Source organism: Canis aureus, chromosome 19, assembly GCF_053574225.1.
Source record: "Canis aureus isolate CA01 chromosome 19, VMU_Caureus_v.1.0, whole genome shotgun sequence".
In the NCBI taxonomy this organism is placed as follows: Eukaryota; Metazoa; Chordata; class Mammalia; order Carnivora; family Canidae; genus Canis; species Canis aureus.
The window spans coordinates 50,402,501-50,413,632 of NC_135629.1; the positions used below are offsets into that span (position 1 = coordinate 50,402,501).

Sequence of the window (11,132 nt, forward strand, 5' to 3'; positions counted from 1 at the left end):
TTAGCAAACTTTGTTTAGTGCCGAGAGAGGCAGAGAGGCCCGGGCAGCAGGCTTTGGGGGGGGGGGGGAGGAAACCGGTTCCTCCAAAGTCCCTTGCCCCTCTGGGGGCACGAGTGCCCAACATGGGGCTGAGTTCTCCTCCCCAAAACTCCAAAGAGGAGGAGCAGGAATCCTGAAGCCCTGAGGGGGATCTGGGAGGAGGAAGGATCTGGGCACCCCACAGATAAAACCTTGCTTTTGCCAGTCCAGTCCCTAGACTTTGGCAGGAATGCCCACCTTAGTCTCCTGGTAGCCCAGGGGCTGACTCTGGGTCCCTGGGTCTGGTTAGACACGGAAAGGTCTACATTTTCTGTGCTGCCCCCTTTCTGCAGCCCAGCTCTGCCAGCCTTGAGGCTGGTTGTACAAGCTGGCTCTGAGCATGTGTCCCCCTCCAGACACACACACACACACACACACACACTCACACACAAAACCCCTGGTGCCCACATTCCCAGCCCTCCCAAACTCTCATTTCTAGGGTCCCAGCCCCAGGCAGCAGAGAAGGCCCGAGAGCCAGCAATGGCGGGTTTGGAAGTGAGATTGGTGCCTATGGGAGGGGGAGGAGGAGGAGATGCCAAAAATGGTGAGCCATTACAGGCAAGCAGGCAAGGGAGGAAGCGAGCAGGGAAGATGGAAGCCAGGCGGGCATCCTCGCTGAGCTCTGGGCTGCGAAGGGGCATCGAGAAAAGCAGTCCAGGGCCTTCCAGGGAGCAGGCATGGGGGGACAAGCCCCAGGTGGCACGGGACAGGCAGGGGGCCGGGAGGCGCCCAGCGCTCCCCCACCCCCACCCCAAGCTTTGAAATGGAGACTGGCAGCAGCAGCCGCTGGGCTCTGCCCGGGCATGGGGTGGGGGTGGCGGGCAGGCAGGGCGCCAAACCAAATGCCACCAGGCTGGGCACAGTGGTTGCCAGCCGGCGGCGCTGACCCCACCAGCCCAGGCCCAGAGCCCTCACATCTAGAACTTTGCGGGGGGTGAGGAAGATGGGGGCCCAGCGGATTTCAGAGGTAGAGCAGACAAAGCCAGGTCCCCTCAAGCTGTGGGCAGGTCCCCAAGACCCTACAAAGATGGCGCAGCCTGGCACTGCCAAGGTGACGGGCTGGGGTAAAAATAAACTGGGCCCGCCCCGGGGGAGCTAAATCGAGGGGCCCAGGTGGAAGTGCCACTCCGGGCCACCAGCTGCCCCTGCCCCACCCCCAGCTCAGAGCAGCAGGGTTGAGAACACCGGGTGCCCATCGAGGCCCAGTTTCTCTACAGGAGAAACCCCAGCCACCTTTCTCCTGGTCTTGGATGGGCAGCATTCAGTGTACCCCAAACATATGGATAATGGATGATCTCAGGCTGCGGCAGCAACAGGCCATGCATTTGGGGCCGACGGTGGGGGCAACCATGCTAAGGCACATACCCTTGACCTCCCCCCTCCATGCTAAGGCACATACCCTTGACCTCCCCCAACCATGCTAAGGCACATACCCTTGCCCCCTCTTAGAGACAAAAGGGCCTATGAGGCTGTACGTAAGCTGTGGCAGAGCTACATGGAGTGGCAAGTCAGCACCACGCCGCGAGGCCTCTCAGACCACCTCTGCTAAAACGGCAGCTGCCCAGCACTTCATGGGCCCTACTCGTTCTTTTCCTCACAGCACCTATCACTGTCTCAAGTACTGGACACTCCCTTGTTTATCAGGTTCACTGTCTGCCCTCCCACCGGGCCTGGCACCTCTGCCGATTTTGCTCTCTGCTGAGCCCCCAGGGCCTAGAATGGGGCCTGGCACCTGAGAGGTGCTTAGTAAATATTTGTTGAAGGAATGCACAGGCCCCCGGCGGCATCCCCAGCACTCGGGCTCCAGCTGGGTGCCTAGCAAGGTGTGGGTGAAGGCATCACCCCCTGTGGAGGTAGTGAAGCAAGCCTGGCCAGCGGTGGTGCAGAGTGGGTGAGCCGACCACCACTCTCACGCTGAGCCCTGAAGGGAAGAAGATCTGAAGGTCAGGGTAGTAAGGAGGGTTCAAGGGCTGACAGCTGGGGCAAGCTCCACATGGGGGTGTGGGGATGTACAGGCCCACTCTGAAATTTGGTAAGGGCCAGAGAATAAGCTGCAACTCTGTCCCATCAGTAGGATGTAGAGGGGTGGCAATCAGAGAAGAGGCTCAGGCTCTATCACCTCTTAGCCCTTGGCCCTGGCACTGCATATCTCTTCTCTCAGTTTCTCATCTATAAAATCAAGCACTTACTTCACGTCAAGCACTATTTTAAAGCACTTTCTACAAGCCAACTCCTTTGGTCCTTTACCATGACCCTGTGAGAGGAAACTACAGCCCCAGAGAGGTTGAGTGACTTGTCCAAGGTCACACAGCCAGTGACTAGCAGAGCCAGGATTCAAACCCGGGAAGCTGGCTTGGAGCCCCCACACTCCTAGTAATGTCCAAACGTCCCAAATGCCAACAGTGCAGAACTAAAGAGACTCCGCCCAATTATAATGTCAGACACGTGCAGTAGCGCATACATGGGTACAGCTAACGCCTGCCACACCTGCCTCACATGGTAGGATTCCGGGGACAAACTGGGAAGGCAGCACAGGGTGCAACACAGCAAGCACATACCACATTTTAGCCATCACTATGGTTTTTAGGACACTTCATTATAATCCTATGAGATGCTCTCTCCCCGTGTAGTTTTGCCAGCCGTCTCTCTTCGCTCTTTTTCCAGTGTCCAAAATGAATAGTCCATAGCCAGAGGATTAATGAGACAGCCCCACGAAGGACAAGAGTTTCAGAAATTAGCCTTGCCTCAGTCCCCAACTGTCTTGATGGCTTCCAGAAGTGGGACAGTTAGAGTGGGGCGGCTGGGCCAGAGGGCTGGAGTGTCCCGGGCCAGGGTAGGCCTGTGGCTTCCCAGCCTTCTCCCCCAGGCTGTGACAAACCAGCACAGGGGCTCAGAGTCCCAAATTCCTTCAGAAGAGGTCAGGGTGGTTGAATCAGCTGTTCAAAGGCAGCCAGAGGGCAGGCAGGCAGAGGGGAGGCTCGAGGAGGCCAGGTCTCATCTCTCAGACACCATTTCCAAACAGGGCCAGGTGTAACCCAGGTGTGAATGCCTGTGTGGGTGTGACATTCATCCACATGTACTGGGACAACTTGGGACTTTAAATGCCACACCGTCTGTGCCTGGGCTTATGTATGGGGGTGGGGGTTGCATTGGAGACAACACCTGGGTCCTGATGAGCAAGACCGAGTGTGTGCTGCACTGGCAGCAGCGTCTTGTCCATGTGTGCATGTGTGTGTGTGTGTGTGCACGTGCATGTGCACGTGCATGTGATGGGGGTCAGTTGTGCTCGTGTGTGTGTGTGTGTGTGTGTGTTACTGTGTGTGTCTGACAAGACTAGGGCTGAGTTTCTCCATTTCAGCACTGTTGACATTGAGGGCTGGATCACTGTTTGCGGTGGGGGCATCTTGGGCTCTGTAGGGTGTTGGGCAGCATCCCTGGCTTCCCCTTACTAGGTGCCAGTAGCAAACTCCCCTCCAAGTGTGATGACCAAATATGTTCCCAGACACTGCCAAGTGTGCGTGTATCGCTGTGTGTCTGAGAGCGGGTGACTGTGTGCATGTGCTCCTATGTGTCTGATGGTGGGTGGGTGCGGATCAGTGCTCATGTGTATGTTTCTGGGTGTCTGACAGTGTTAATTCGTGCATGTGCCATGTGCTTCTCACTGAGTGTCTGTGGGTCCGTGCGACACTCCATACTCCTGTGTGTTTGGCAACAGCAATGCATGTGCCTGTGCTGTGCTGTGTGTCTCGTGGCATGTTATTGTGTGACCATGTGTGCCTGCGGGGCTGCTCCCGTGTGCACGTCCCTGCATGCGTAGCCCACACCGATGTGTTCGGGTGCGGTGGGCGTCTCTAGGTGTCTGTGTGCCAAGGCAAGTCTCTTTGTGTGGGGACGCCTGTGTCTGTGTGCTCCTGATTTAGGAAGGTGTGCTGTGCCCGGGTGTGCCGTGTCTGTGTGTGACAGCATGATTCTTTGTGCCCGCATGTGCCGATGACAGTGTACGACTTTGTGTGAGATGGACCCAGAATAAACCCCCAAGATGATTCTACTGAAGCCAATATTTAGGATGGAATCTCCTGGATGATTTGCCCCCACCCCTGACTGCCCCGGATTGAAAGCCTCCTCCTCAGGCCACGGGGATGGGGTGCACCTCTGAGCTGCCCCTTCCTCCGGCTCGGCTCCCACAGATTGAGGTGGGGACAGACCCCCGCCCTTGCCCAATCTGTGCCAGGAAGGCTGGCGCTGAGCTTTCAGCCAAGGGGGCAGGGTCCTCAGCAGTGGTGGTGGCACTGCCCCCTGCCCACTGCTGGCCACCACCCCCAGCTCCCCTCAGGGTGCGGCCCCAGTAGGGGGAAAGCTCCCCAGTGCAACCCTGGCTTCCGATTGGCTACAGATCGCCGCAGTGCCCGCCACCCGCCTCCCCCTCCCCGGCTGGCGCAGCCACATCGGTAGTGGTGGCAAACGCAGCTCAGAGTTCTGGGCACAGCTGCGCCTCACAGAGGCCTGCCAGCCCCACCAGAAGCCAGACACCCCAGCTCCATGCCCCCGACCCCTCCCCACCTGCCCGCCCGGCCAGCCAGGCAGCACGGTCACCCTGGCTGCCGCCCCCCTCAGGCTGCCAGGCCCTGTCCATCCAGCCCCCTCACCCATCAGGCCTGTGCCCCCTTGGCCAGCCCACTTGGGGGGCCCAGGCCCCTACGCACGGCCACTCCCGCTCTCAGAGGGGCTCCTCAGGAGGGGGGGCGGCAGCGAGGAGGGGGGGCAGGGAGGGGGGAGCTAGCCCTTCTTTTAGTGAACGCGCCCAGAGCTGGAGCCAAAAATCGAGGAGGAGAGATATTCAGACGGAGCCAAGACGCGTTTGGCAGGAGGAGAGAGAGAGGGAGAGAGGGAGCGGGAGGAGGGGAGGAGAGAGGGAGGAAAGAGAGAGAGAGAGAAAGAAGGGGGGGGCCCTCAGTTTCCAAATCTGAGCTCTCAGAGCCTCAAAGGGGCAGCGGGTGGCATAGGAGGTGTGGGACCCAGGGCAGGCCTGACAGTGGGGGCAGCGGGGGCGGAGGGCTCAGGCCCACAGAGACAGCCGGACACCCCAGCTGGCCAGGCCAGGACGGACACAGGCAGAAGCCAAGATCAATGCGCACCCGGCAGACAGAGGGAGGCCTGTGGGCGGCCCAAACACACACCCGCACCTCGCCACACAACGGGCTTCTGTCCATGCCGGTCCAGGGGCACGGGCGGGGCCCGGAGCAGGGCCACCACGGCTGCCCGACCTCATGGGAAGCCATGGAGAGGCCGGCCTGCTCCCAGCCGCTAGCCTGGCCGCCATAGCGGGCATTGCACACGCTGCCAGAAAGCCAAAGGGGGCCAAGGAGAGGGGCCCTTGCGGTGAGATACACCCTGGTGGTCACAGGGACAAGCCCAGCATGAAAAATGCTACGGGGGAGGTGATCCCCGGAGACACAGGCATTGACACGTTTGCTGACATAGGTCGACACGCGTGGTAAACCACACCGATAACAACCTTTGCCGCAACAGTCAGATATCCAGAGGATACATTTGGTTGCACGCCGACATGCCACGGGGGCACCACGACACAGAGACCACACCAGGCACCCAATAAACACAGTGACGCACCCCGCCCCCAACCCCACTGTTCCCGGATACACAGAGACAGAGCTCGTAACGACCCTTGGAGACACAGGCAGGCAGCACCCAATGACAGACCCTTGGAGACACAGGAACACTTGCAAAGGGACCCAGACACGTTTGTGGCTACACAGTCATCTGCAGCAAAATGGTGGCTCTACGGCCCAACACACCAGTGAACACATGCGGATTGGGAAGAACCCCGTTAGTCACTCACAGCCATCCTCCTGGCTCCTCTGCCTCCACATCTGGGGCTTTGGGGACAGGAAAATGAATACACAGCCCTCTTCGCCTCCCCCCCCCCCGCCCGGCTGGAGGGCGGCAAGGTGGGGGGGTAGGAGCCCCATCCTCAGCACTTTGTTGGAGGAAAACACAGGTGTCTGTGCCTCCTTTGACTCTCTTGGTGCAGCCAGGGGGCGGGGGCGGGGGGGAAGCGAGAGACCCCAAATTTGCGCTTCAAGAGCAGAGAGAACAAGGACCAGGCAGACACAAAAGGCCAGGCTCCCAGCAGGTTGAACATGGAAGCCAGCAATCAGACACTCACTACCAGGGGAGTTTCACTGGCAGCCACAGCTGTGTGCCCACCCCCTGCACACACCCACAGTGACTGCCTGACCCTGCCAGGTGCCCACATAGGATCCCCCATGTGCATCCTAGCCCCATGGTGGACCCAGGTGACACCACCTGCATGCAAATGCAGAAACAGCTCTGGAGCCACGCAGACGTCCCCAAAGCCCTCATCACGACCCACCCCCAACTCCAGGCTCTTTGCCCCACTCACGTTTGGACATTCATGTACACACATACTTCTGCACACTCTAGAATAGGGCCTCAGAGCCCAGCCCCAAGGTGGGCCTGGTTGAAGTCAGGGTCAAGACTAGGGAAAGGGTCGGGGCAGCCAGTGGCCCCCTAAAACGGTAATCTGGTCCCCACCGGGCAGTGCAGGGTTTGTCTCTCCTCTCCCGCCCCTCCGCCATCCCCCACCATCATCTCTTCCTGCCTTGAACCCCTGCTGTCCCCTGCTTGGCTGATAGGACTCCACCCCAGGGAAAGGAGCTGGGCCATGAGCTGCCTTCCTTCCTCCCAAATTCTTTTCTTGCTTCCTCCTCCAGGCAGTCCACTCGGACTTCTATGGTTGGGAGGGGTTCCACCCTGCCTTCCCTCCCTGAAAGTACTCTTCCCTCAGTTGGGAAGGCCTAGGGGTGACTTAATGATGATGACCAAAATGACAACAACTCATTCCGTTTCCTGAATACATGCTATATGCCAAGCACTGTGCTAAAGCCTAATCAGAGCCAGAGAGATAGGTGCTATTATTACCCATTTTACGAACCAGGAAAATCTGTGGTTCAAGTCACAGGATTAAAAGATGCAGAGCCAGAGTTCAGACCCTGCACTCTTATGACGAAGCCCAATTCTTGACCTCTGCACCCACAGCCTCCATCTGGGACCCCTGAGGCCACACAAGACATTCCTGGCTCAGCAAGGACCCCTGGCTCTAGCACCCAGCAAGAAGGGAGCATCCTGCCCTCCAAATAAGCCCAGCAGAGCCCTTGGCCCCAAGCGTGGCCTGGTCCAGCCTCAAAACATCTAATGGAGCCCAACCTAGTCCCAAGCATGGCCTGCCCCACCCCAACTCATGCCTGCACACACCTTCTATCCCAGAAGTGGGCATGAAGCAGCCAGGGCCAGAGCCAGGGAGAAAATGCACTGTAAAAAGAGGACCCTACACTGCGCCAGGACAGGGAGCAATAGCATCATGGGGATAGAAGGGGGGCCACGGAGACCCAAGGAGATAGCTGAGGTGGGGACATCAGGGAGGCCCCAGCCCATATCCCCTTTCCTGGAAGGATTGTGTGTGTGGCTGCACAGAAACAAGGGCGCGTGAACATTCTGCTGCTCATGTGGCTGTGTGGCAGGAAATGTCGGCAAGCATGCATGTCTACATACACACCCAGGTGAGCCAACAGCATTATGTCTTCCATAAAGCCGTGTGTCTGTCCATCCATCTGTCCTTGAGTCTGTGTGAGTACACACAGGGGTGAACACACACTTGAGTCAGCCTGTCTCGGAGTGTATCTCGGAGGCACTGTCGCTGTGTCTTCAGGAGCCTACATCGATATACGTGTCCCATCTCATGGGGTGTGCGTGTGTGTGTGCGCGTGCATATGTGTGTGTTTATGTGTGTGCATTGTGGGTGGGAGCGAACACAGGTCCACCATTTCCTGGGTCTGTAGGTTCCTCAATGGCCATGTGTCTGGATGATCAGAATGAGCAGGTCACTTATGTTCCTGTCTTGGGAGCGGCAGTGATGTATATGTCTGTCCACATTCTGGTGTGTGTCTGTCTGTTGGGGAAGGGGTCTCATCCATCCACCCCCTCCTGTCTGCCGAGGACTCAGGACTCAGGCCTACGGCTGCAGTGGGCTCAAGCAGCGCCAGCAAGCGCCCCGCCCAGCCGCCCTGGATTTCGATGCTTTTTCCAGAAGGAGATTTCCCCCCCCACCCCCCGCCCTTCCCCCTCGCCCACAGTGCCTTTCCCCGCCAGGGCCCCGCTGCTCCAAGCTCGTTCCTGCTCAATCATTTATTGACTTTAAAATCGAAGCCAATTCTGGTTTGAAAAAAAAGAAAAGGGGGAGAAAGAGAGAGAGAGGCCAGAGAGACAGAGAGAGTCCGAGACTCGTGGAGAGGGGGGGAAGCAGAGATGGGGACAGAACCAAAGTCAGAGACAGAGACAGGGAGAGACAGAGACAGTCAAAGATATAGAAGAGCAGAGGCGGGGGGGCGGGGGGCAGAGCAAGCCAGATATAGAGACAGAGACAGAGAAAAAGACAGAGACTGGCAGGGCAAATTATGGAAGCAGAAAGATTTGTAAAAACAGAGACTCCAGATCCAAGAGATGTGATTGTCGGGAGGGGCAGACCAGACCCTGCTGACCAGCTGACAGCAGCCGCCTGCACCGAGCTGAGGGGTACAACCCAGAGAAACCATGACCGCTCTCCCCCACCCACCCACCCTGGGTACACTCAGGCCTGTGACACAGAGCCGAGCCCTAGCTCCCTTCTGGGGTGTCACAGAGTCAAGCCCTGGCCATGGCCCTAGGTGCTACCCCAGCCCCTTCCTAGTCTTATCACCAATGGATCCATCAACTGGCATTTTCTTTTCCAGGGGCCCAAGTCTTATCCAGGTCTCAGGGGGCAGGCCCAAGTACTGGGCCGGTGGCTGGTGGGCAAGGCGCTACACAGGCACGGGGTCTTGATCCCACTAGGGCCCCGAATACCAGCACACAGTCCAGCCAAGCGTAGCCCCAAAGGCAAGCCCAGCTCAGACCCCGCTAGGTGGGCAAGGTTGTCATGCGGCCCAAGATAGAGTGATTGGTCAGCCAGAGGCACAGATTGGGGGTGGGGGGTCCGTCATGCTGCCATAGTGGCTAGAGGGCCTGCTTACACCTGCGTGCACACTGTGATACGTACATGTGCCTGTGTGCCCTCACAAACACTTATACCCGGTTTCGTACAGGAAACCCCGCTCCCCGGGCCACACACGAGTCCATACCATGCAGGCCTGCCCACCGCCAACCCAAAGGAGCCACATGCAGACGCTGAGATCGACACATACATACACACTCGAGTCTGTGGATATAGGCGTGTGTCGTGGCCACGGCTGACACTCAACCCCGGCAAACTGTCTTGCCCCTCGCCACACACCGCCACCTGGTAGCCGCCATATTCACTCGGACTCCCACTCCCATCTGTGGGCACACTTGGCAGAAGGCTGGCAGGGCTCAGACTGGGGAGAGGAGGCAGTTAGGACCCCAGGCCTGGCCCAAAGACTCTCCTTACACACGCAGGCCCCGCTGGCAGGCAGGACTCGGCAGCCCCCAGGTGTCCCCTCTTCGGAGTCTGTGTTGCCAGCAGTGGCCTGGCCCTGCAGGCAGCGCTGCCAGGGCCACTGTGGGACTCTGGACAGTTCTTGTGCCCTCTCGGAGCCTGGGGCCACAGCCCAGGAAGGTGGACCGGCCGGGCGGGCATCCCCCGCGCTTTTGCCGCCGCCGAGCGCCGCGCAGGGAACTTCGCTGGAGGCGGGACGCGCTCTGCTCTCGCAGCGCGCCAAGGTCGGCTCTGCGGGGCCCGCGGCTGACCCGACGGCGTGGCCGCAGCGCTGTCGGCGGCATCCACGGCTGCCTCCCGCCCCTCCCGCCTCCGGGCGGCAGGACGGGATTCCCCCGGCCCGCCTGGGCTACCGCGCCGCAGCCGGGGCAGCCGGGGCCGGAAAGTTTGCGCCGAGGAAAGTTTGGGGCGGTGGGGGGGCCGCGGCTGCGACGTCCAGGGTCGGCCGAGAGGCGCGGCCCCGGCTGGCAGCGCGCCCATCCCTCCCTCCCCTCCCCTAACCCTCCGAAATTTGGGAGCCCCGCCATTTTCTTAGCCCCGCTCCCATGTGAGGCCTGAACAAAGACTTTGGGGCGACGCCCGGGCCGCTCGGCCGGCCCCCCGCACCCCCGCTGCACGCAGGGGCCGCCGCCACGCAAGCCGGCCGCTGCCACCCTCGGGAAAAGCCGCGCCCGCCCCGGAGAGCGCCGCGGGACCCAGTCCCCGCTCTGCGCCCTCGGGACCACCCCCTGCCACTCTGTCACCCCCGCAACCGCTGCCAGTGGCCACGCTGCCCGGGTGCACGGCACAGTCGCCCACCGGTCGGCGGGAGTCCACCGCACCCCAGTCGAGCGCGCGCGCACACACAGACACACACACACACACACACACGCACGCACACACACACGCACTCCCGCTCCGCGCTCCGGGGGCAGCGCCACGCACGCAGCCGGCCACCCCCAGAGCCCCAACAGGAGTCCGCCGGGTGGCCAGGGTCGCACGCGCACCGTGACGCCCGCATGCGTGCGGGGACTGCCCACAGCACGGCTTGCACCCCGCGGCCGCCCGCGGGCTCACTCCCCCCGGGCCGCCGCGCGCCCCCTCCGGCCGCCCGCCCGCCCGCCCGCCGGCCTCCTGCGCCCGCTCCCCTCCCCGGTCGCCCAGGGGCGGCGGCCGGTACCTGGGTGAGGCAGTACGGGGAGTACATAGCTGGGCGCCCGGGCGGGAGCGCGGCGGCCGGCCGCGGCGAGGGGAGGCCCGGCAGGCGGCGGCCGCGCTCGGGCTCCGGCTCCGGCTCGGCTCCTCCGGCCTCCGCCGCGCTGCGCCCGCCCGGCCCGCGGCCCCGCGCTCGCCGCTCGCAGGCTCGGCCCCGCCGGCTCCGGGGCCGCCGCCGCCGCCGCCGCCGCCGCCGCCGCCGCGCTCGCCGCTGCCTCTCGCGTCCGCTGCTGCCGCCGCCGCTGCGCGTCTACTCCATGCCGCCGCCGCTCGGCCGGTCACCCTCGCCCGCCGCCGCCGCCAACGCCGCCGCCGCCGCCGCGCTGTGAAA

At 61.3% G+C, this 11,132-nt stretch overlaps 1 protein-coding gene across 1 annotated transcript in view; it reads right to left on the bottom strand.

Annotated features, from left to right (window-relative positions):
• Positions 1 to 10,915, bottom strand: part of NFIX (nuclear factor I X) — a 99,464-nt gene extending 88,549 nt beyond the window's left edge. The window contains exon 1 of the mRNA XM_077859726.1: positions 10,767 to 10,915. Coding sequence (XP_077715852.1) covers positions 10,767 to 10,793 — 27 coding nt within the window. The 5' untranslated portion in view covers positions 10,794 to 10,915. The remainder of the gene's footprint in view (positions 1 to 10,766) is intronic.
• Positions 10,916 to 11,132: the final 217 nt, after the last annotated feature.